Source organism: Populus alba, chromosome 1, assembly GCF_005239225.2.
Source record: "Populus alba chromosome 1, ASM523922v2, whole genome shotgun sequence".
Classification (NCBI taxonomy): Eukaryota; Viridiplantae; Streptophyta; class Magnoliopsida; order Malpighiales; family Salicaceae; genus Populus; species Populus alba.
Genome location: NC_133284.1, coordinates 28,730,924 through 28,757,505, shown reverse-complemented (window position 1 = coordinate 28,757,505; position 26,582 = coordinate 28,730,924). Strand labels below are relative to the sequence as shown.

At 33.4% G+C, this 26,582-nt stretch overlaps 2 protein-coding genes across 2 annotated transcripts; both read right to left on the bottom strand.

The window, feature by feature from the left end:
- Positions 1-2,692: 2,692 nt before the first annotated feature.
- On the bottom strand, positions 2,693-5,152 carry LOC118028030 (scarecrow-like protein 14). Its single transcript, XM_035031541.2, has one exon. The coding sequence runs from the start codon at positions 4,909-4,911 to the stop codon at positions 2,938-2,940; it is 1,974 nt and encodes a 657-aa protein (XP_034887432.1). The 5' UTR covers positions 4,912-5,152; the 3' UTR covers positions 2,693-2,937.
- A 6,071-nt stretch (positions 5,153-11,223) lies between these two features.
- LOC118028029 (scarecrow-like protein 33) lies at positions 11,224-13,336 on the bottom strand. The gene has a single exon (XM_035031540.2). The coding sequence runs from the start codon at positions 13,334-13,336 to the stop codon at positions 11,363-11,365; it is 1,974 nt and encodes a 657-aa protein (XP_034887431.1). The 3' UTR covers positions 11,224-11,362.
- Positions 13,337-26,582: the final 13,246 nt, after the last annotated feature.

Here is a 26,582-nt window from a genome sequence, read left to right as displayed (position 1 = left end):
AGTATAATTAAGTCCAAATTAGAGCCTAATTGAATTTTTTTTGGGTGGGGATTGAATTGAAAAACAAGGACTGAAGTGCAAAACAAGGGTAGCATGGGTGGCGTATTCAAATTTATTTGTGAAGTACATTTTTATCTATAACATGACTGGTCCTTTGTATTTTTTAAACTTTCATTTCGATATTAAACTTCATTTTTTTTTTTTCGGTTCTTTGTGGGTGAGATGAGAGAGAGAGAAAATGGCTAAAATCTAGTTTAGAGAGAAAAACTATCATTTCTTCGATCCCGACCACTAAAATATTAGCCTTTTATTTTAAATGGTTCCATATGATGAGAAGAATTTGAATTGAGTGTTTTTTCTTGTCTTGAAAGTGTCTAAAAAACCAGATTTGAGATTGGAAATAAATTGGTTTTCGAGTTGATTTTGAGTTTATGACTGGTTTTTTACACTTTTAGAGGTTAAGGATTGGTTTATAAAGGTTATTAAGGGATTTTCTAGGTATTTTGGGTTGAAAATAGGTTTTTAGAAGAAAAAAATCAGCCACTGTGACGACTGAAATCTAGGTATGCCAAACGACATGTCCTCTGCCAATTTTTTTTTTTTGAAATTCAAAAGAGACACACGACATGTCATCTGTCCTATTATCGAACAAAAACATAATAAAGGTCTACATGACTGGGCCTGACATTGCAAGCTCATGTGCAAGCCTTTTAGGCATGGGCTAAGCTCTGGCTTGGCTTGACCTCATTCTTCTTCTTCTTCTCTCTCTCTCTCTCTATATATATATATATTTTTTAATAATAATGCATTATTTGATATGTTAATTTTTTAACATAAATTTTGGGTTTATATTTTAATTAGATTATGATGATTTTTTTTTAATGTTTAGTTTATAAAAAAATCAGTACTAACTCCTGTAATAATAATGCATTATTTGATATGTTATTTTTTTAAAAAAAATAAATTTTGAGTTTATATTTTTAGTAATTAGATTGTGATGATTTTTTTTAATATTTAATTTATAAAGAGGTAAGTATACCGGCTCATGTTAGGAAGGTATCTTTTATATGATATGCACGCAGAATAGAATAAATTATCAAGGAAGACAACAAGTAATGTACATTTAGGATAGGCGCTGCCTCACGTGTATAGGGTGTGGAGAATCAATGGTTTTTCACTAGCTCGACCCAACCTTATACGCCCAATTCTATCATATTTTCTTTGTTGATTACCAATTTTTATCAAAGTTCACTATATAAACATTAGAATAAGCTTTTAATGTTCTGATACGAGATTGAAAGCCTATCAATACATATACTTTATATTAACAAGGAAAAATTATGTTTTTTCAATGTGTGATAAAAAATCTTTTGAAATAATATTTTAAAGTTTATTATTTACAACATGTATAACCTACATCTACATGAATTATTTTTAAAATTTTTAATGTGAGAATTTAAAACCCCAATTTTTTTTTAATTTTCCGAAGTTGACTAGGGTTTAATCGGGTCAACCCTCGAGTTGGGTCTGATAACTATGGTGTTAGGTTGATATTTTATTCATTAATTATTTTTTATTGATTTTATCTTTTAATATTGAATTGGTTGAGAAATAAGCTGCGTGATTTGTTTTTATTTTTTGTTTTTTATAGGGTTATCACTGTTTCAAATAAGTTTTTATTCTGTAGGTTGGTGCTCAATTTTGTTCCATTTATTTTTATCTTATAATTACAAAATATTTTATAAAAAGTAAATTATTAAACTCAATGTAGTTTATGACATGGTTTGTTGAGGATTGAGATCGATCCAATATATCATTGTCTTAATAGTTTTTGTTAGAAAAGTTATTATTTTAAAAATTTATAAAAAATTATATTTTTTACCGATTATCAAGATTGCATGTGGATCCATGAAATCAATCAATTTAATTTGAGCTAATTCATGCACAATTTAGTTTAAAACTTGAGTTAGGACAAATAATTAAGTTGTGAGATTTTAAAATTAATTTATTAAATTAGGTTAAATAAAACAATTAAATTGCTTTTTACAATCTTAATATTTTTTTTTATTTTAAAAATTTTATTTAACCCGTGGGAAGCGCTAAACCAATGAATTAGTAATAAACTAAAATTTGTGACCTTTCATGATGCTAACATTTCTATCCTACGGATTGATGACAGATGGATAATGTGTGATAGATGATAGGATACCTAACTAAAAGAATAATATTAATTTGGGCACTCAATCGAGAGTTAGGTGATGATTGGGAATAAATATGTGTGTTGACCAAATATTTACTCGCAGAGACTAAGTTTATTTTGGTCTGAAAGTGTTTTTAAAAAATTATTTTTAAAAAAATTTAATTTTTTTTTGCGTTGAATTAATATGTTTTTAATATTTTTCAAATTATTTTAATGTGCTGATCTCAAAAATAATTTTTAAAAATAAAAAAAATTATTAATATATATTTTTAAATAAAAAATACTTTAAAAAATAATAACAGTTACACTTTCAACCACACACTAAAGTTTAATATTTTGTGTGTAAACAGAGAAGCAAGAGCATTATAAATTATTATTATTTTTTTCAATCCAATACACATATTTTTTTATACTCTTTCCAAACTGATTTAAGGAAAACAAAGAGTTTCATTTGTTGCATATCTGCTCAGGAATTAGTATCTTCGTGGCTCATAACTCGAAGCAATGAAACTATATATTCACTAGTCCTGTAATCCAAGATAATCGGCCGGGCATGTTCAGAGGACTCCTCTTCCGGCCAATTATTCAGTGTTTATGATATTAGATGCACAGTAAACAATTGAAAGAGGACTGTTGTAGTAGCTCAACGTGGATCATAATCCACAGACGCTAAGCAGCAAAGTATAAATTTACTTTACAAAAAAAAAGAAGAAGCAAAAACACCATAGTTTTATGTGTTACTCCTGGACAGGTTTCCAAGCTGACATAGCATGGATTATTTTCCCCTTCCATCCAAGAAGTATCCATTGTCCATCCTCATCAACGATAAAATCTTTATGATAATCATGTTTAACGTTTTTCACTCTTTTAATGATGCTTTGATGAAACGGGACCTGCCTAAATCCAATCCTCAAATTCCTCATATGCCATTGCTTGTATGGCTCTGGCCTTTCAACCCTTTGTGTACCCTCACATGCTATCACATTTATAGCATCCCTTCCAATCATTTCCCTCTCGAACAGCAATCTTTCTTGATCTTCTCGAGGTGCAGTAGCTTCAAGCATATCAAAAAATGCAGAGTAATGGAACAATGCCTCACGGAACCTTGTGACAAAGAAGGGAGCATTGTAAGAACCATTACAAACTCCATGGAGGAATATATCGGGATTGATTCTCTTAATCAATTTAAGAACAGCATCCCTGGGGCTGTTGACCACCATCGTGTCGTCAGGTAAGTTCTTCAATCGGTACATACAGTTGACGATAATCACCTCATCGCGATCTCTATCGATCTTGAGATCCTCATATTGAATAGTTTCCCATTTCTGGGCTATGGCATTGTACTCAAACGGAACCTTCATTCTGTCAGCCAATCTTTGTAAACGACGGCCAGTCTCTTCAACCCTTTCTGCAGGCCGGAAACCTGGTTGGGGAAGCTCAATTCCCGTAACGCGAATCTTGGTAGGTCTTCCAGGCCTTAAAGAGTGCCTGTAGATAAAGCAAGGCCATTGAAATCCGTAGCTAATGCCAAAATCAATGATGTGCACGCTTGTTGCCTTATCTACTACTCTAGAAATTGTTCTGTTTGCACACAAATTTGTCATCTTCCTGAAAGGGCATATTGTAACATAGAGCTCATAAGCTTTCAGGATGTCAGCAGCTGTTGTCGAACTTTGTGTAATGGGTCCAGAGAGTGGCATTCCAGTACCAGCAAGGCGTGCCTCAAGGCCATTGGCGAAATAATGTGCCAATCTTTGATTTGCATCCCCCAAAGGAGAAGAATGTTGCCTAATCTGCTTTAATTTCCCACTAGCTGTCTTTACATCCCCGCTTCCTGCAGCTTGTGCACAAAGAATTAGCAGAGTCCACAGGTCTGTCTCTCTTTTATTAGCCAGTGTTCTCGTACGTATATCAGAAGCTGCTGACTGCTCACTTTGCAGAAACCTCTTGCTCCTTGCACTTGGTGGATTACCGTACAGAGGACACGGTATGTGTCCTCCATTCTCAATATTATACAAAAAGGTATCATCAAGAAGCTCCAAGTGTAGGGACTCTGAGACCGAAGATTGCTTCTTGCTTCTCCCTTCTTCTAAGTAGCCATTATTGTCATGCTGATGATTCCTCCTTCCCCTTGTCTGAATTGATGAGTAGTTCCTTCCATTCTTCTGGATTCTGTCTGCCATCACCTCTCTCTCTAGCTCTTGAGGATCTGATACATTTCTCATTGAAGAAAATTTGATAGAATGACTATATGGAATGGATTTGTTAGCACTTCCCATGACTCCATTGAACTGTCCAAAAGGCTGCGTTTCTACATGTAAATACGGCATGCTTTCAGGAGAGTCAAATGGCTGTGTAACAGAAGATTGAACGCTTCTAGTTGGAGTGAAATTCTCATCTGGGCTCTCATTGCTATGAATTAAACAAGGAGGGCAATGATCCGAAGAAGATGGATACTCTTCGCCGATTACATCATAAAGTGATTTTTCAGCAGCTTGGAGTGCGAGACTATCCTGTAACATACAGGTTTTATCCCCCAAGCCATCTTCCATTAAGATGTCATGTATGTACTTCAAGACAGCATGGTAGCAGTCAGTCGTTTCACTGTCGAGCGGAGATTCTCCATCTGAGGTCGACCTTAAAGAAGGGTTGTCAGCGGCAGCTTGTAGATTGGTGGGATTGGAAGGTGGATCCATAGATTCAATCACCATTAGTATGGAAATGAAATGTGTTCAAATTCGTATCCGATTGTCGAACAAGAGAGTGGAAAAGGTGTAAATAATACTACTTATCTAGGATGCCCTGGAGAATATGATTTCGGTGAAAACCCAAAAGAAACACAAGATTTTGGAAGTGATGGGTAAGAAGCTAGGTAGTGTAGATCGCAGGTGTACTAATTATGAGACCAAGAGGCCAAGTTTTTTGAAGAAAGCGATTTGAACAAGAAGTATCCAAATGTTTACATAATAATTTTGGTAAAATGGTGGCGCTTTTAAAAGCTAAGCCAGAGGCCTTGGAGCCCACCTCCTCCTGCACTTTAGTTTTGATCAAGCTTGAGTCGCATCCATGACTGTAGAAGACTTGAATTCTGATGCACGGAAGAAATGGGTTGTCTGTATCGATCGCCAAAGGCCATTGACTAAATCAAAAAGCTGTTGTCATATAATGGGTCCCATATTCGAACCAATCATGTTTAACTAAATTAGACAAAATCTTTATTTTATTTATGGCAGGATTTCCTCTTTACCATGTTCTATGTATTATTATATCATTAGAAAAAGGAAAGGTGTTTGATCATGTGATAGACCAGTCAATTTACTCATTCAAGGGAAAAAAAATTCTTTAATCTCATCCTCTCTTATCTCGTACAAAAGAATCGGTCACTGACACATCTTAACGGGCTCAAAACTCTTACTAATCTAAAAAAGCTAGGTTCAGGCAACAGCCATGACCCCTGGCAGCACACTTGGGTTCATTTTCTGCTCCTAAAAGATCAAGTAACTTGTGTGAACTCAAAACTCTCTCATTAATTTTTTAAAATTTTTATGAGTATTTTAATATTTTTTTACTAATCCAATAAATATTATTTAGATAAAATATAACTCAAAATATTACAAGGATAAATTGACTTTTCATTCATTTTTTTTTACAAAATGACAAGACTTATGAGCTATAAAAAGCCAATGAATCCTTTAAGCTTCAGGTTTATAATCTTTTTATTTTTAAATTTTTTTATTGTATATATTTTCAGAATCTATTTTCTTAAAATATCACTGCATTTTTTTTTCTTTTAAAAAGATACTTACTTAAGTATTCAAGAGTTTCCACTCCAACCAATTTGACATACCAGACACTAACTATAAGATACCAACCACCTTGGCTAGGAAGAATGAATCAGATTACTAGAACCAATGGATTAATTGATTACCTAACACATAAGTTTTACTCCTAAGCTACTTGGATTTTTTGGGATCTCATCATTGACGTTGTTATGGAAAACTGAACACAAATACAATTCATTGACCTCATCATTGATATTGTTGTGGAAAACTAAACACGAATTCAGTTTATTCTTGTTGTTTAAAAGCTTTTTTCATGGCTGACAAAGCCCCAACATAACAGTGATTGTGCCTACGATTACACCCATGATTATACCCCAAGGTTATGCCTCTAATATTTATGGAGGCTTGTACACATCAAAGGGTGTCACAGGGACTTGGAGAGCTCTAATGATACACAAAAGGTGAGTTCCACCTACCAGGCGAGCTCTACCTACTAGTTGAGTTGCATATATTGGACAATCCCCACATACTAGACAAGCTCCACCTACCAGGTGATTTTCATCTATTGGATGAGCTTCACCCATCAAGTGATTTCCATCTACTGGACGAGCTCCACTCATTGAAAACTCTCCAAATGATTGGTATAAGGTCTTCTTAGTGCAATAGCACCAATCTCTAAAGGATTGACTTGGTCTCTCTAATACAATAACAATACTCTTCTTGGGTTACTCTCAACCACTCAGAATTTTTCTAAGAATGGGCTTATCTTTCTGTGCGTTCCCTCTAACCACTTAGAAATTTTCTAAGCATGGGCTCTACCCCTAATGCATTCCTCTATGAAGTTCCTCCAAGGAGAGTTGAGTTTATGGAATGAGTTCAAAGGTGAGAGTTTCTCTAATGACTTTGGAGATCCTTTAATGGGAGTTGAGTTTCTCTAATAAGTTTGGAGATGAGAGTTCTTTTAGTGAGAGTTTCTTTGGTAAGAGCTCCTTCAAATAAAGTTCCTTTAATAGGAGTTAAATTCCTCTAAAGAGTTTGGAGATGGGAGTTCCTTCAATAGAAGTTCTTTTAGTGGGAGTTCCTCTAATGACAATTAAGTTTTCCTAATGAGTTTGGAGATGAGAGTTGAGTTCCTCTAATGATTTTAGAAACAAGAGTTCCTTAAATGAGAGTTGAGTTCATCCAATGAGTTTAGAGATGAGAGTTCCTCCACTAGGAGTTGATTTCCTCCGATGAGTTCAAAGATGAGAGTTCCTCCAATAGGAGTTTCTTTAGTAGAAGTTCCTTTAATGAGAGCTCCTTCAGTGAAGATGAGAGTTTCTCAAATGAGAGTTTAGTTCCTCCAATGAGTTTGGAGATGAGAGTTCTTCTAGTGAGAGTTTCTTTCATGGGAGTTGAGTTCCCCTAATAAGTTTGGAGATGAGAGTTCCTTAAATAGGAGTTTCTCCAATGAGTTTAAAAATAAGAGTTCCTTCAAGGGGAGTTTCTCTAGTGAGAGTTCCTTCAATAATAGTTCCTTTAATAGGAGTTCTCTAATGAGAGTTGAGTTCCTCCAATGAGTTCAGAGATGAGAGTTTTTACAATGAGAGTTGTTCCAATAAGAGTTCATCTAAAAGAAGTTCCTCCAATGATAGTTTCTCAAATAGGAGTTGAGTTCCTTCAATGAGTTTGGAGATGAGAATTCCTTCAATAGGTTCCTCATTTGAGTTTTCTTTAGCAAGTTATAAATTTTTTAAGTGTAGGCTCACCTTTATTTGGATCCCCTTAGGCATTTAAATTTTTTTCAAGTATGAGCTTCACCTTTCAAAGGTTCCCTTTAACCTTTTAGAAAAATTTTCTAAGTATAGACTCATTCTAATTGGATTTCCTTCAACTGTTTATAAATTTTTTTCAAGTATAGGCTCATCTTCTTTAGGTTCTTTCAACCACTTAATGTTTTCTAAGTATAAGCTCTTCCTTAACATATTTCTTCACCTGTTAGAAAAAAATTATAAAAATATATTCCTTTATGATTTCACTTTATCTTTTTGAAAAATTTTCTAAGTATGAGTCCCTTTATGTATTAGAATTGTTTTTTCAACCATGGTGCATACCCTTACACATGGGCTTTTCAGTTTATTACCTGAATTTTCCACCCTTTTTCTTATTTGAAAAAAATTCGAGGAAGTTATCATTGTAACCGAGTATTTTTATAAGTCTTTACGTTTCAATATTACAAAAAACTTGGGGGCTATTAATAAACACAAATTTAACAGGCTTAAAACCCTTAACAACCCAATCTTTTTCTTCTTCTTTTTTGTTTTTAATTTTAAATAACTAGATCTCAAATCATCTGTCTTGGGTAGTGTGCCTGAACCCATTTTCCACCCTTAATAGGCTTAAGCAACTTGCTCTGAGCTCAACATTTCTTTAATAATTTTTCAAGATCTCCACATGGGTCCCTCAATATTTTATATTGATCCAATACATATTATTTTGAGTGGAATACAATTCAAAAAATCACAGGAATGAAATGACTCTTCAACCCTTTATTTTCATAAAAGAACAAGATTTATAGGCTATAAAAAGCCAATAAATCCTTCAAATTCCAGGTTCACAACCTTTTCATTCTCAACGTTTTTCAAGATATAGAGTGTATCTCTCTAAAATATTATTGTATTTTCTCTCTATAAAAAGATATTTTCTTAAACATCCGAAAGTCCTTACTTCTAATAAAAAATATCTTATATAGATACCAGCCACCTTAACTTGTCAGATACCAGGTACAAGTTACCAACTATCTTGATTAGAAAAAATGAATAAACTTATTAAAATTAAGAGATTAATTAATTATCTAACCCAAACTTTTCCCTTTAACTATTTGGGTTCGTCAGGATCTCGTAGCACGATTCACGATTTCTTAAAATTTCTGAGCTGAAAATAGTAGTAAAAGAAATAACAAAAGTAGAGCTACGACCAAGAATATGGAAAACAGAAATGATTGAAAAACCATTCCTCTTGTGTTGAGAATGCAACCGAGTGAATGATATTGTTCACTGTCGGCTTTCGGTGTTTTCAGTTTTCACAACTCGCTTCTTGTGACGTGTCAATAGGCATCAACTGCCTAACAATCTCAGAATGACCGAAGCCGCCAGTCTCCAACTCATCCTCGCCTCCATGTCGTCGTCACCTCCCTCTCTGGAGTCTGGCCCGTGGTATTGATTTGCTTTTGACGTGAACTCACTCTCTGTCATAATTGAAGGTCAGATTTATTCCATTTGTTTTAAGCCATCAAAATAGAAAATTAGCCACCATGATTGTGTTTGTGAAGCAATGGGGTTGCTGGCCTACCAGCTAGACGGGGACCCTCGATTCCAAGAGCTAGCATGATCAACAATAATGGAAGCCCGTTTTCCTTCAATCAAAAACCATAATGTCAGGTGATTTGTCATGATACACCAGATTCATCTCACCTCTCATGGAGCTTTCACTATTCTGGCTTTAATTAGACCTCTAAAATACCTAGAACATGGCTGTGACAACTGACAAGATATTTCTTTGAACTTATTTTCAAAGCTTTAACCATTGTTGACCATGTGCCCCTCCTCTCTTTTTTCAGTGTTGAGGGCAAGCATCCCGTTCAAAGATTGCTATGCTGCGAAGAATAATTTCGCTCATGTTTTTTATTACTTTTTTTTTTTTGTTAAATTTAAGTTATTAAATTCAAAATGAATGATCTTGCGTTGAGAATTTTGGAAGGTATCTCAAAAATCGATGAGGTTTTTAAATTGAAATAAATGAATTATTCATTCTTAGATTAAGATTATTTAGTTACTAATGAGTTGCTAAACCAGTCATCCAAAATTTGTAATTGTTCCCTAACATGGTTTAAATCAGTAGCATTAACTTGCTATAATAAGTTTACTTGGTATATGACTATCGCATATTAATTAATTAGATATCGACCCTAAATTTATTATTTTGAAACTATAGAAAAAACTGAGTTTTTAATCGAGCATCCTGTTTTATTTTTCTTGTTTGAGGAGAGGAAAAATGTTAGGATTTTTTTTATTATAATAATATAACTAATTTATTCTAAAAATTTAAATAATTAAATAAAATTAATAAATAATTAAATAAAATTAATAAATAATTTTATATTATCTTTTAATATACCGTTTCAAATAAAGGTTAATTTACGTTGGTTATATTAGTTTTTACACTTATAGTGTTGTTTAGATTTCAAAAAGATATGGTGTATACTTTCGATTATGTTATATATGTACAATGTTATTTTATTTTGATATTTATTTTAGATTGAAAAATAATTTCGTTTTATATGTTATGTTTTATATACAGTGTATTTTTTTCATAATACAAAACCTGTGTATTAACTTTTTATATATATGTGCTCGTGTTTATGTTGGTTATACTATTTCTGTAAGAGGTACGTATATGTTGGTTTTGAGGGTTTAAAGAAAGTGTTTTCCTCATGTATATACATGGTTTATTAAATTAAAAAATATTTCTCCCCTCTATAGCATTTTTTTCCTACGTACTTTGGATGTAGATTTGGAAAACGAATTCCATTAACTAGTGTTGCAAAGTCCCCCAGACATTAGAAAATTGTTTTCCATGAAGCTATTTTCATACAAATAAATGGGTGCTTAGATTTCAAGATTGAGTGAAAATGATATTAAATTCAGAAAAAAAACATTCATAATTGATAAAAATAAAAATATAAAAAAATTCTCTTCCTTCTGCTAAAATCCTTAAGGTTGGCTTGCAGCTTCCCTAAATTAATTTAATTTATTTATTAATATAATAGATATCCGGATTAGCTTGCGTATACTTCAATTAATTTTATAGACTTTGAAATTAACGTCTATGTAAATGTTTAGTGGTTATTATATTAACAACCACAATGGTCAAACTTGAAACTACAAAGGTACCAAACCTTTTAGTTTCAAGTTTTTATCACTGAGCCACCTATTAAATGATTAAATTAAATAAATTTTTTAAGTTTAAGGTGTTTGATATGTTACATGAGTTCTCTTTAAATATTAGATTATAGGCCCCAGAAAATTTGTTGTTACATTTCTCGTTACCGTATCTGGGAAACAAGATACTAATTGCTTAAGGCTATTAGGCAAATACTTTTCCCTTTTTCTCAAGTTAATTAGATGACTTTACAAAATTAATATTAATACTAACTATACGATCCAGTGTAAAGATAAATTACAAGAACACGAAACGACAACCTGATCAAATCTTGTCGAGACAGAATTTTATTCGGTATGTAACAAAGGGTCAATAAATGCATATGTCTGAAACAAGTTAGCGATAGCGAATTAGAACTCCAATTGTGTAAAGATGGATTGATTGCTAATGGAAGTCCTACTTAGGCAGATTTCCAGCAGGAAATGGCAAATAGAACCCTGCCTTTCCATCCCTGAAGCATCCACTGGCCGTCCTGATCCATCAGAAAATCCTTGTGATAACTAGACTTCACTTGTTCTCTCACCTGCTGCATGATCCCTTCTTTCAGTGGGAGCTGTCGGAGCCCAGCCCTCACGTTCCTAGCCTGCCACTGCTTGTATTTCTCTGGCCTTTCAAGTCGGTCCCATCCTTCACATGATATGATATTCAGGATCTCCTTTCCAAATACCTCTTGCTCAAACACCATCCTCTCTGGATCTTCACGGGTTGTATTGGCTTCAAGCATATCAAACAATGATGAGTAGTAGAAGAGGGCTTCCCGGAAACGGGAAACAAAGAAGGGAGAATTGTAAGCCCCGTTAATGATCCCGTGGATGAAGATGGCTGGATTAATCCTCTTAATCAAGTCAAGAACGGCATCCCGCTGACAGTTCAAGGCTACCGTCTCATCAAGGAGGTGCTGGAAACTGTATAAACTGCTAACGACAGTTACTTCATCTCTGTCGATCTTGAGGTCCTCGAGTTGGACATTTTCCCATTTTTGTGAGATCGCATTATAATTGAAAGGGACATTAAATTTCTCACAATAACTTGCCAGATAACGCCCTATATCTTCAAGTACTGCTTCTGACTCGTAACCAGTCTGGGAAAACTCTATCCCTGTAATGCAAAGCACCGGAGGGCCACTAGGTCTTGTTGAGAGACGCCGAATTAAGGAAGGCCATGGGAAACCATAGAGAATACCAAAATCTATGATGTGCAGCCTTGTTGCGTTTTCCGCTAGGTCCATGATATTTTGCGCTGCGAAGAAATTCGACATAATCATGAAAGGGCAAGCTGAAACAAATAGTCTGCCAGCTTTTAATATGCATGCGGCTGTCACCCTTTTTGCAGCAAGAGTTGCATATACCTCTCTTCCAGTTCCAGCCATGCGAGTCTCTAGAGCGTTGGCAAAGCAATGGGCCAGCCTCTGGGATCCATCTCCAAAAGGAGTAGAGTGCTGCCTAATCTGTGTTAATAGTTCAGTTGCAGTCCTGTGATCATTCACGGCTACAGCTTCTGCAGAGTGTATCAGAAGAGTCCTCATATCAACCAATTCCCTACTCCTAACTTTGTTTTTCCTGCAGATCACTCCATCATTGGATCCTTTTGATTGTTCTTTTAGATAAGATATCATACCTGGACCACTTTGAAATGCTTCATTAAGGTTGAAACCAGCAGGCTCGCCATCTCCACCAGTAGAGGGAAACACCCCGGCAAACATTCCAAATTGCGCAGCTTCTTCAGCATAAATTGAAGTGTGGTTATTTATCCTCGGTTCTAACTCAGTTTCCACTCTGTAATGATTCTGCCTTTCCATCAGCTCACAAACCGAGTGATCCAAATTACTTTCCTTTGTGATCGCCATGACTGGAGTCACTGTGTTGTTAGCAAAATCAACAACCATCTCATTTGGCTGTTGATGGAATTTCCAAGTCTCGTCTGTCCCTCCCCTAAACAGCACCTCCAATTGGCGCTCTTTGAGGGCTACATTTACAGAATCCACCGGCCCAGGAAAAGTTCGAAAAACGCTTCGTGGAAAAAATGGAGGTGGATTGACCTGCAAACATAACGGGACGGTGTAGTTAACAGGCGGAGCTCCTCCGTCGCATATGGAGCTAGACGCAACAATGTTGTTAGCTTTCATGGAGTTGTTACAGCCATAAAAATCGCAACAATAAGTAGTAACGGTATTTATAGTTTGATTTGGATCAGATACTTCACCGTCTGATGAGGAACCTTCCGGAGCGAGAATATCAGAAAAGGGTCTTTCAGCAGCCCGAAGAGAGAAGTCCATTGGAATAAAGGTTTGTTCCTCTGACTCTTCTTCCATAAGAATCTGGCTGATGTACTTCAAAACAGCGTTAGCAGTAGGATCTTCAAAAACTGGATTCATGTTTAGAGCCGGAGTCAATTTTCCTGGGCGTGTGAGTTTGGAGGAACTATATATTGAGGTCAGGAGTTGAGAATATATCTTTAGGCAGTGTTTATTTTTTATATTGAAACGTACACTACGAAGCAGGCAAGAAAAGTCAACAAAGAGAAGGTATTCTGTTCACAGCTTCGTTCACATACGCGCTAGGGCTGTTCCTGCTTCTTCATATAGTGCTCTTTGCACGCAGCTGAAGCTTTACCGAGAAATGGCCGTCATCTGGTTAACTGGAACGGATAAAAAGACTGCTATATCATTAGTATATGCATATCACAAAAATGTGAAACTTACACAGGCACATAATCATGGGTTGCAAAATAAAGGACTCAATTGCATGACAGAGAATGCAAGATCATCAAACAGGTATCATGAATAATTTGCAACTTATTATTTTTTACCCGAATGAAGTAGCAGCTGAGTGTTCGTGAAACTTTCTTTGAATCAACATTCTCTGCATGAAAACGAAAAAATCAAAGAGAGAGAGAGATAGCTTAAACTGGATATCTGGTTTGTGAATAGTAACTAATAAAGCCAAATGAAGCTGCTTAATTTGAGACCGGGAACATAACCCTCTTTTATAATGCAGAAGTGGTAGACAGCAGCTTAATTAATTTATCTGCTATATAATTTCATTATTACCTGATAAGAAAAAAAAAATATACACATAAAGAAAGGTAGAAATTTTGATGGAAAAAAGTCTCAATAACTACCCTATTATTGAAATTTTATCTCTGCCGGTGGATGTGGTAACTTTTCACGTAAAAATATATTAAAATAATATTTTTTTTATTTTTAAAAAATTATTTTTGATATTAACACACCAAAATAATTTGAACACATCAAAAAATTATTAATTTGAAGTAAAAAAAAATTAAATTTTTTTAAAAAATATTTTTAAAATATAAAAACAAACAGGATATAAGATAATAATCTGTCTCTTTTAAGTTTTACAAACTACTTAAATGGTCATAAATTGAATTTTATAAGATAGGGAAATCAAAACCTTAAATCAAATAAGAAAAATAACATAAAATTTGAAATTAGTTCAAAAAAGTAATAAAATTGGCTTAAACATTATCTTTCAAACCTAATTTGAATATCATCTCATGTAAAATTGGGTCTTTATTATCTTCTGATCAAATTAATATAGAGATAAAAAATTATGATTTTTTTTTTCCTTTCATGCTGATACAGATCATTTGGCGTAAACAAGCATTTTCTTAAGCATAACTCTTTTCCACCAGTCCATAAAACAAGTATATATTGTGACAACAAACCCGTCTGCATTACACTTTCAGCTGTACAAAAACATTGGAGAGAGTCTTTTAGCTAACCAGTTCCTAGCTGAACTCGATAGCAAAAAAAAAAAAAAAAAAAGGTTCCTAGCTGAGCTTGGTATTGTGAAAGCCTGAACATCATGTATCAGGACTTTCTCAAATTAGAAATAGACGTATATTATAACCAAGCATCATTATCCTCTTTGAAAATGAGCTTCACGCTATACACAGGAGAAGTTGGGCAGATTAGTTCGACACACAAGTCAAATACCCGTACTGTGGGATGTAAAAAACACAAGATTCACAACACAGCTTGGGGAAACCAAATTCTTCCGTTTCCTACCTTTAATTGTTCTCGAAGGTTTTCACCTACTTTCAATTGATTCCTTTTGCCCTGCGCATTACACTGTCCTAGATCGTAGCAGTTCTCTCTTTTATCATCACTTGATGAATTTCTGTTCCATATATATATACACGATGGATCCATATATATCTTTGGTATATTTGTTTAAAAGCTCAGGAGACATGGTCTTGCATTGTTTTCATCACTAATATCTTTAGATTCAGTTATATGTTAAGTTCAAATATACGTGGGTCTAATAAAATGTCATACCCAATCTCCTTGGATTCAACTATGTACTGAACCCAAGTTTATATAGGTCTGACAAGATATTAAATCAAATATCATTAGGTTTAGCTATGTGTTGAGTCTAAATAAATATGAGTTTGACAATATATTAAACCCACCACCATTGGCTTTTGATTTTTTCAATTTCATTAAATTAGGGTTTTAAATCTTGAATTATCTCTCAATTTAATCCCTAAATCAAATCTTTCCAATTCAGTCTCTTTTCAATTTAGTCTTTGTTTTCTAAATTCTTGCAATTTCAACTGGATTTGTTCTAAATATTGTCGCACCCGAAATCGTGTTGGCCCTAAAAATAAATTCTCTTGAATATGGAAAAAGAACAGATTTATGACATCTTATTCTTTTAGAGGAAAATGTCTTGTTTGAGGAGTCGCCACTTAGTATTATGGTCACTAGGAACCCTAACTGGTCAACAGAGATTCTATAGTTCGGGACTGGTTATGTAAAATGAAAGATATTATCACCCCTTAAACGTTCTGCCTAAGGCAAACTGCATTGCTGTTTTTGTCTTAAATTGCTAAATTTTTATTGCTTTACGTTCTGATGATTTATTCACAATATTCCTGACTTTGACGTTAGTGAATATTCAACTACGGATAATTCCAACTCTAGCGTTGGTAGCTATTACATAGCTATAAAATAAATTTAGATAAATATTTTTTTTATTCCTGACTTTAACGCTAGTGAATAAACAAATAAACTAAATTTATGCATTCACATATTTTTCTATTTTTTATGTAGTTAAATAAAAAAACAAAAAAATAATTAAATCAGTGTTTTTATTCCTGACTCTGGAGTCAGTGAATAAATAAATAAATAAAAAATAAATTTATTTTTCATACAAGCACATATATTTTTTTCTTGCTAAATAAAAATAAAATAAAATAAATAAAAATAAATATAAACTTAAACCAATATTTTATTCCCTACTCCGGTGTTGGTGAATAAACCAGTAAATTTATATTATTTTTATTCATGCATACACATATTTTTCTATTTTTCTATTTTTCTATTTCTACTATTTTTTTATAATAAAGAAAATAACAAAATGATTAAAATTACTGAAAAGACATATTTTTTGGATTTTGTTTTCTAATTTTTAAAACATGTACAAATATAAGGGTAAAAAATTGAGTTATAATAATTTTCTCATCTTTACAATGCTTACGGTACAAAGTCTTGTAAAATATTTTGTATAGTAAGCTTGTAAAGAAAAATAATGTTTGAAACAAAAGGCATCCCACACCCTTAAGTTAATTGGAGGGATCTGACACCCTTAAAAATCAAAAGATGGTCTAATTATAATGGGTGATCTACCCAAGTTGATCCTATTTTTATGGGCAACCTGTCCAAGTTGGTTTGGTTCTTATTATGACCTGTCCAAGAGTGGTCTCATTTTCATGGGTGACCTACTCAAAATGGTATGAGACCTACCTAAAATGGTCTCATTTTAATGAGTGACCTACCCAAAATGATCTCATTCTTATAGATGATCTATCCAAGTTAGAAAAAAAAAAGTGAAAATGATCGTTTAGATAGGTGACATCCTCAAGGTATTGAAATGACTTATCTAGCTGCAAGATTTCCTGGCATTTTCTAATTGTAGGGTTAAAATTTTCCTTGGTATCATGGCTCAAGGTGCAAACCCTTCAGAAGAAAATCATAAATTAATGAAAGGAACACTATGATAAGTGAGTAAAAGGAATAATTAACTCATGAGATGAAAAGAAATGGAAGAAATTAAAACAACATGTTTAGGTATGGTTTTGATAAAAAAAAATAAGTTATGGAAAATAGCTGAAATATACAAAATATAGAAATGAAGATAAAAAATAAATGAAAATAATTTTTCAAGTAAAAAATCATGTAACATAAATTTTAATGAAATTTGAATTCACTTATTCTTAGTAATAACCGTGAAAAATAAAAGGTTGAAAGGAAAGGATATAAAGGGATTTTTAAAAATTGTTTCCTATATTTATGTGTGTGTGTGGCCGACCATTTGGGGGAAGAAAAGTGTGAGGAAAAAAGAAAAAAGTGTGAGGAAAAGTGAGAAATCTTATGAGAGTGCACCAAATCTTACATTATCTATTAGGAAAACCATGTTTTAGGATTGATTAAGTGAGATTTTGGTAGAGTAAGTAAGGTTTTAGAGAGAGAAAGTAAGGAAAGTGAGAAAAGAAAGTGAAAGCTTGGGAAATTCTCATTCGGCTAGCATTTGGAGGACAAATTAGTTTGTGGTAAGAAGTTATACACTTGTTTTAGTGAGTTTAATGGAAAACTAACATTAATTTTGTCTAATTGTTAGTACGGTTCTTAAGTGTAAAAATTAGAGATTTTGTAAATTGGTGGTTAGACATGCTTAAACATGTAGGAATGAATGTTTAGGAGGTGAAATTTAATGTTAATGAAAAATAAATCCTAGGGGGAAATGGCATATATGGCCGACCATACTAGAGAGAGAATGAAGAATTATGGTTTTGGTGTTTATGTGTTAATATGGTAAGAACTAGTGTAAAATAATATGTTAAAGAATTAGATAGTTGTCATTAATGTTGATGAAATTGTTTATATATATATATATATATATATATATATATATATATTGAAATTGTTGTGAATTTTAGTAATGGAATGAATTGTTAGTATAATAAGTGTGGTTTGGTTACATAATAGATTTGAATGTAGAGTTGAAAATTTACATTATGGTATAATGTAAAAGAAAAGGAAAGGGGCATTATGGCCAAATAAGTATAAGTAGTGGGAAATGAACTTTAAAATGTGGTCTTGTTGAATTTGATTTAATTTGAAATTTATAGAAAGAGAAAGGAGTAAAATGAATAAATGTGTGAGAAATGTAATTAGAGTAAATACAAATAATATAGAAAATAGAGAATATAATTTGACGCATATAATGTGATTAACAAACTAAAATAAGGATGAGTTACGAGGTGATAAAAATATTAATTTATGATACCTTCTCTAGATTCAAGAGAGCCACCAAGAGCAACATTATCTACGATAAGAGGAGCACACACAACTGGAAGAGCAAGTAGGTGCCTTGCACCTTGCTTTTTATTTCCTTAAATTTCTTACAAATTTCATGTTATTGGTATGTATATTCTTGTTAATTGTTGGAAATTTAAAGTTACGTGATGTGAGGAATATAATGTTGGGAAGTTAGAAAGAAAAATTGAGATGAATTTTTGTGTTTATGATAATGAATGGATGATTGATTGTGCTGAGTTGATGGAATTATCACTTGGTCATGGAACTAAGATGGTAAATTATTACTTGGTTGACGGTGAATTATTACTTGGTTGTGGAACCAAAACTGTTGTTACCTATTTTTGACCTCATAAAAAATCAAGAAAAAAAATAAAATAAAATAAAATAAAACAAATACAAGAGGATAAACATGAAAAAATCCTAGAAGATTGTCCAAGTTAGTGGTAAAGGATCAAAATGACAAGTGGAAAAATTAAAGGACTAGAATATACAAGATTCGTGATCTAATTCTGATTGATAAAAGACATATTTAGTGAGAATATTTCTATTTAAGGGTAAAGAAATATAAATTTGGATGAATAAAGACTCAATGAGGATTTTGGAAGGCTTAATCAATTTTATTGAGAACTTAATTGCAAGAAAATTTAATTTTTTGGAGTCAATTTAGTTGTGGGTGTTAATTGAAAGAAATTGAAGTTTGGGGATTAAAATTGAACTTTGAAAAGTTTAATTGGTCAAATCAGGAGTTTAATTGTGAAAGAATTAAAGTTTGATAGCCAATCAGGGGTTTGATTAAAGAAATTTAAAACCAATGATCAAATCATAAAAGGTGCGAGACTTTAAAGGTTGAAATTGACCAAATTAGGGGTTAAATGAAAGAAAATTAAAAGTTCAATTAAGGATCCAAATACACAAATAAAAAACCAAGGATCAAGATGAAAATGATGCTTATTGAGTTTGGCAGGGGTGAAATTGCATAAAACTAAGAGTTTGAAAGGCAATTATAAGTGCAATTAAAAGCAAGAAGAAGAACATGGACTAAAATAAAATCTATTAGATCCCAAATTAAAAACCCTAATTTCTAGGGATTTAACCTAGACGACGCGTTGTTTACCCACTATTCATTTCTTTTCTTGGTAGTTTTGGATGATCAGGTTGACACCTTCCAAAAGCTCATTGTGGAGCTCTAGACCTCTAAATGGCACAAAGATTTTTTGTAAATGGAAGAAGAGCATCCCCTGTATAATCATATTTCCATGAATTTTGATGTTTATGTCTCAATTCTTTCATAGAAGCCTTCAACATCTCGTCTCTACAATTTTAGATTCTGAGTTGATCGAGTTGGAATCTTTGGATAAATGAATGTGAAGCTACAAACCTCTAAACTAAGTAAGGTTGGATCCAAACAAAAGGTATACACCTCCTCTACTAACTTTACATGGTTTTTGATGATGTTTACATCGAAGTTCTACGATAAAGCCTTAAAAGTGCTCAACCAAGTCAACCTAGATTGTGACACCTATTTTTCAAAAGCCACCTATTTTTTATGTGTTCACACTTAAAGCTTCTTAAAAGGTTCTTATCAATGGCTTTAAAACCCCCCTCTCAAGATCAAAAGGACATAAATAGCTCTTTGCCCTCGAAGTCTAGCAAAAACACTAAGTACCCCTATAACCAAAACCACCATTACAAAACCAACCTAGTACAAGAGCTTCTAAATGTTAACTTTTATCCAAAACTCTCTCATTTTCATCAAATGGTTGAGCCTTGATCAATCTTTGAGGGAATCCAAAAAAAAAAACCTAGAAAAAAACCCTATAAATATTCTTAGAAATCAAAGAAAAAAAAAGAGGAGAAAATAGAGAGAAAAAACGTGAGAAAATACCCTACTGTGAAGGTTTAAGAGCCCAACAAAGAAGGTCAAGCAAGCTTTGGAAAGAATAGAAAATGAAAGGAAAAAAGGAAGGAAAAGAGAAGGGAAGTGGCAACTTATAACCAACAAGTTTGGAGAAGGTATAACCATGTAAAAACTCAATGATGGAGTCTATGTGACCTTCCCATTTATGTTTTTTCAATGTTTGATGATATATTTTTAATCTTTTTAGCATTGTTTTGTGTTTTATCATTTATGTTGTTTTATTTGCTTAATGTTGCTTTGAGTTAGTTGTTAATGTTTGCTAGATGTTTAGAATGGTGTTTGTATATTGTTCTTGCTGAAAAGAAATGTTTTATTAGAATCTGCCAAATATGGTAGTAGATATTTGATGCATATTTATGGGTTATTAGTTCATAGACTTGGTTTGTGTCCTAAAAAGTTAGTTTTGGATTGCAGTTTGATGCTTTGTTGGCTGTCAATGGGGCTGTAGTTTTGAAAGTTGAAATTTTAAGCATGTTTGTAATGATTTGATGTTATTTATTGTTGTTTTTTATTCAAACATGTTTGTTATGAAAAATGTGGTTTATATAGACTAAAAATTGGAAGTTTAGAGGCCTAGAAGGTCATTTTCTGGGTTGGACAGTAATTCATGTTTTCTAAGTAGCCTAGGTTCGTGTTTTTTATATTCATCTAAAAACATTGTCTTAAGTACTAGTGTTAGGGTTTTTTTTTAAGTTTATTTTGATTTTTACATGTTCGTACATCATCATTAATCAATAATCTAGGTTGTTGAGTCTTTTCATTGTAGGGTTTTGGTTTCAGACCAAAACCCTCTTTTGACAAAATCATGTTGATTTAATGATAATCATATTAAATGGACCCTTGATTCTTGATCTATGCTTGATTGTGAACAAAACCTTGACTTTTATTGCTTGAAATCTAGTATAGTTTGATGTTTATATTGCTGAAGGTTGAATTTGAATGTTTTTTTTTTATTATTAATATTATTCATGTTATTCATTTTTCTTGGTGTGTGATATGTTTTCATAAGAAAATTTTATGGTTTTTGTATTTTTTTAGTTTGATTTTATTTTGGTTTAAATCTTTGTTTTGATTTAATTTTTGGTTTTGTCTATGGTTGAATCGATGTTTTCAGGTCGACCTAGTCGAGTCAAAATCAGGTCACTTGGTAAAGACTTATTTGGACTAAGGGATTGTTTGACAAACACACTCTTAGATCTATTTCAACTGTTTTGTTTTGGAATACAAATGGGTTTTGCCAAACATATCCCAAATAAATTCCAAAAGATTCCAAAAAAAATTAAATACCAATCTAAAAATTATTTATGGATCTCTCACACCTTTTTCCAATAATTTTATTTAGTATCAGGATTGTATACTTGCATTGTAAGATGTGGGTTTCATATTAAAATATTTGTTTTTCATTGAAATGTCAAAAAATAAAATAAAAAAATATTCTCATTTTTAAAATATAAAAAATATGTTTTATTTGGTGTGCGTACAACCAAGTCTCTAAAAAAAAATCATATTTTGAAAAAAATAAAAAATATATGGTAAGTTTTAGCATTTTTTTGATATACACAAAAAAAATATCTTTGGAATTAATAACTAGTTTATTAAATCCATGAAAACTTGGCCAATATTTCAATAGCCCCCTTTAAAAAAAATTAATTCATGAGAATTAATGGTCGATATTCTGGTATAAATGTTAGACCTACAAGTAAATTGGTATATAAATACCAGAAGTTAGTCATAAAATTCTCAGAATTATTCTGATTATTCACAAATTCTAATTGAGAATATTTTTTTTTTACCACAGTACAAAAGTTATGGAAAACTCTTTCACATTCCATGATAGTATGGATTTTCCTTATAAGAATATATTTGGGCATATGAGCCTATAATAAATTTGAAATGCCAAATTTATTCATAAAAGTAATTTTTTTAGCTATAGACTGATCATCGGTTAGGAACCTATCAAAACCTTCAAACCACATAAAGACCACACAATGAAGCTTACCTCAAATAAGGTGATGCGCTGGGGTGCTAATATCTTTCTTAGTCGTCCCTTACCCTAGAATTTTTGATAAGACAAGTGCACTCATATCTCCCAGCAACCCTACACTAAACAACTAGGTGGTGACTCCTCAACCCTCACAACACCGCATGCCAACATGTGATATAATGACAACTCCAGTAGGGATCTTTTATTTTGACAGTTTTGGACTATGCTTTGTGTGTTTTCTGTGGTCTATTTGAATTGATGTGTTTAATTTTTTGCATTTGGCTTATTTATTTTACGCTTTAGCATGATTATCTTGTCCATGCATGTATGTTGGATATGAATGAATTTCTTCATGCATCATTAGTTTATTTTGTGATGTATCGCTTAGGAATTCACACACATGGAAATTTTATGTTAGGTAGGGAAGTTGTGATTGATATATATGTATACCATCTCACTACCTACTGAGCCCCCACATTATTTTCACGAGGATAATTATTGGGACAATAAGAGACCCTTTTGAGACTAGATAATACCTACCTCAAAATCTCATGTAAAAAGACATAGAACCTGTATGTAGGAAGTATGTTCCACAAATAAACATTGTTGCATTAAGAAATGCTTAACCTTAAAAAGCATCTTAAAATGTAGGACTTACGGCTGATAACATGGCCACCATTAAAGAAATGACTTTTGTTGAATGTGGGTTGAATCTTGAATTCCTACAGCTATTAGACTGGATAATAATAAATTGTCACCCATAAAAAATGTGAGTGGCTCAAAAAACAACTTGAAAAAGCTTATCTCGCATATGAAAAGCATATGTAAGGATGAGTTTTTAAAGAAATATGAGAGGATAGTGGAAATCACGAAAGTGTTCGTGTAAAATTAGCAATTAAGACCTTGATGTATTTTTGGGACACTAAGTGTCACAATTATCAGATTTCAATGTAAAGTTGTTCTCTGTATTTTTATTGATCCTGAAAGGAAGAATTCAGTCCTATAAATACATGTAATAATCCCTAATTTCCTGTCTATAATCCCTGATTTGTAGTCTATAATAAATACAATAAATACAAGATATTCTGTTACAATTTGGTTGCCATATATTGTTGATATTCTTGCCATAATATACATTGACATCCCCCCTCAAATTGATGCTGGTCGATCAAGAAGCATCAATTTGTCAATCATGAGTTGATGTTGAGGCCGAGACAAGGCCTTCGTAAAGACATCAGTTGTCTGATGCTTGGTGGAAATATGAGGTAGTGAAAGAATATTATGATCAAGAGCTTCATGAATATAGTGACAATCGACTTCAATATGTTTGGTGCGTTCATGAAACACGGGATTAGTAGCAATCTGAATAGCACTTGTGTTATCGGCATGAAGAGGTGTAGGAGTGTGCTGAGGAAAACCAAGTTCATGTAGCAAACCCTGGAGCCACACAATTTCAGAACATGCGGAAGACATAGCTCGATACTCAGATTCTGTGGAAGATTTTGAGATTCGGTCTTGCTTTTTGCTTTTCCATGAAATTAAAGCATTTTCGAGAAACATACACCACCCAGTAACAAACCGACGTGTATCCATGCACCCTGCCCAATCTGCATCACTATAACCTGTTAATTGTAATGAATTATCAGCAGGAAAAAATAATCCTCGCCCAGATGTGCCTTTAAGATAGCGAAGAATTCTTCGAACAACAACTAAATGAGGTTGACGAGGAGCCTGTAGAAAATGACTGACTTGTTGGACTGCAAAATAAATATCTGGCCGAGTAATGGTTAGATAATTCAAACTGCCCACCAATTGCCTATAAATAGAGGGATCAGGTAACAGGTCACCATCATTCTGACAAAGTTTTAAATTAATCTCAAGAGGTGTAAGAACGTTATTCCCTGATTCAAGACCGCCCAAGAGAAGAATATCTTGGGTGTATTTGTGCTGATGTAGAGAAATCCCATTAGACATAGAGTGCACCTGGAGACCAAGGAAATAGTGAAGGTGTCCCAAATCCTGCATATGAAATTCACTGTTAAGAGAACGTTGTAAATCCTCAATGAGTGGAATGTCAGATCCTGTAATGATAATGTCATCCACATATACCAGAAGAGCAATAATACCAGTAGTAGTTTGCTGAAGAAACAAAGAGGAATCATATTGGCTCTAAATAAATTTAAGTTTCAGAAGAGTAGTGCGAAATTTTTCAAACCATGCCCGGGGTGCCTGTTTTAGACCATACAGGGACCGTTTCAACCAGCAGACTTTATCAGATGGGTGAGTAAACATACCAGGAGGAGGAGTCATATAAATATTCTCTTTCAGATCTCCATGTAAAAATGCATTTTTTACATCCATTTGACGAAGTGGCCATCTCTTGGAAGCAGCAATTGCCATAATGGTGCATATGGTAGTCATTTTAGTCACAGGTGCAAATGTCTCCTCATAATTAATACCATATGCCTGACAATTTCCAAGAGCCACCAACCGTGCTTTATATCGTTCCACATATCCATCAGGTTGGAATTTAATAGTGTATACCCATTTGCAGCCAATAGGTTTAATACCGGTAGGACAAGAAACAATATCCCATGTGTGATTATCCTGAAGAGCCTGAAGTTCCTCTTTTATGGCCTGTTGCCAACATTCTTGGGTACAAGCCTACGCATAAGTCTTAGGTACAAAAGTACTATCAATAGTGGTTGCTGAGTATCCATACCTGTTTGGGGCACGTGAAACTCGAGTTGATCGTCTTAGTTGAGGGGAATGATCAGATGTCAGTTCCGTGGCCGGAAGGGGCAAAGTGGATGATGGATGACGTCTTTGATATACAATTCCTGGCTTAAAATGTTCAAAGATATAAAGATGGACTATCATTCATCAAATGTGGGAAGCTGGATAGGGTGGATTCTGTAGAGGGACAAAAAGGGAAAAAGTTCTGATTTTCAAATAAAATCACATTTCGAGAGATACGAATTTTATGAGCATTTGCATCATAACATACAAACCCTTTATGAGAATTACTATATCCTAGAAAAGCACAACGATCAGCTTGGGCTGAGAGTTTATTACGTTCAGTAAATGGTAAGTGAACAAAACAAAAACACCAAAAAACATGGAGAGAATCATACTCAGGAAGAACATCAAATAAAATAGAGTATGGAGATGCAAAGTTTAGAACTTGAGAAGGAAAACGATTAATTAGATGAACGGCTGTTGATAGAGCTTTTATCCAAAATCGAGTAGGTACTGAAGAATCAATTAATAAAGTGCGAACAACATCTAAAAGATGACGATTCTTACGCTCAGCAAGTCCATTTTGTTGAGGAGTGTAAGGACAAGATCTTTGAGAGAGAATTCCTTTGTTTTTGAGATATTCCTGAAATTCTTTGGACACATATTCCCCCCGGAGTCAGAACGAAGTATTTTAATATGAGCAGAAAATTGATTTTCAACAAATACTACGAAAGTCTGAAATGTTGAGAATACATCAGCTTTAGATCGGAGAAAATATATCCAAGTGAAATGACTGAAATCATCAATAAACGTGACAAAATATTTATACTGAGCATGAGAGATAACAGGGCTTATGCCCATACATCAGTATGAATAATTTCAAAACATTTAGAAGCACGACTACCATGTGAAGGAAATGATAATGCTTTGCTTTTACCCAATTTGCAAGAACTACAGTCCAAAAATTCTGTGGAAAAAGAATTTTTATTCCCCAAATATCCATGTTTCATAAGAGGAGTCAATACATTAAAATTGAGATGCCCCAATTTCTTATGCCAAAACTGAGGATTATTAATGACAGTAGAATAAGCACAAGAATTAATACTAGGAATAGAAAATTGTATTGGAAATAAACGTCCCACTTTAGGCCCCTTCGCGATCACCTTCCCCGAAACTTGATCCTGCACACAATAACCATGACGATTAAAGAGAATTTCACAGTTATTTTCTACCATTAGACCAACAGAGAGTAAACTTGTTGATAATTTCGGTGACACAAAAATATTGTTGAAATAAGACCCTATATTTACCAATTCGATAGAAATCGGCAGATTATCACCATTTGCTACCTGTATATGTTGATTACCCATGTATTTTCTCACATTACACAACCCATTTTCACTGGTGGTCATGTGATTCGACGCTACCGAAACCATTAACCATGGTTTATTATATGCCGAATCTAAAGAAAAGTTAAGTTTATTACCAGAAATCCCAAGTGCAAGAGAAGGCAGAGAGATGATCATCTGCTGCACAACATCTCTCGGGAGTGATAGTGCCCTGATGAAGAGCTCACCGACGATGAAGATTCTGGTGCCAATGGTGAGGACACGGTTGCGGCAGCCATAGAAGTA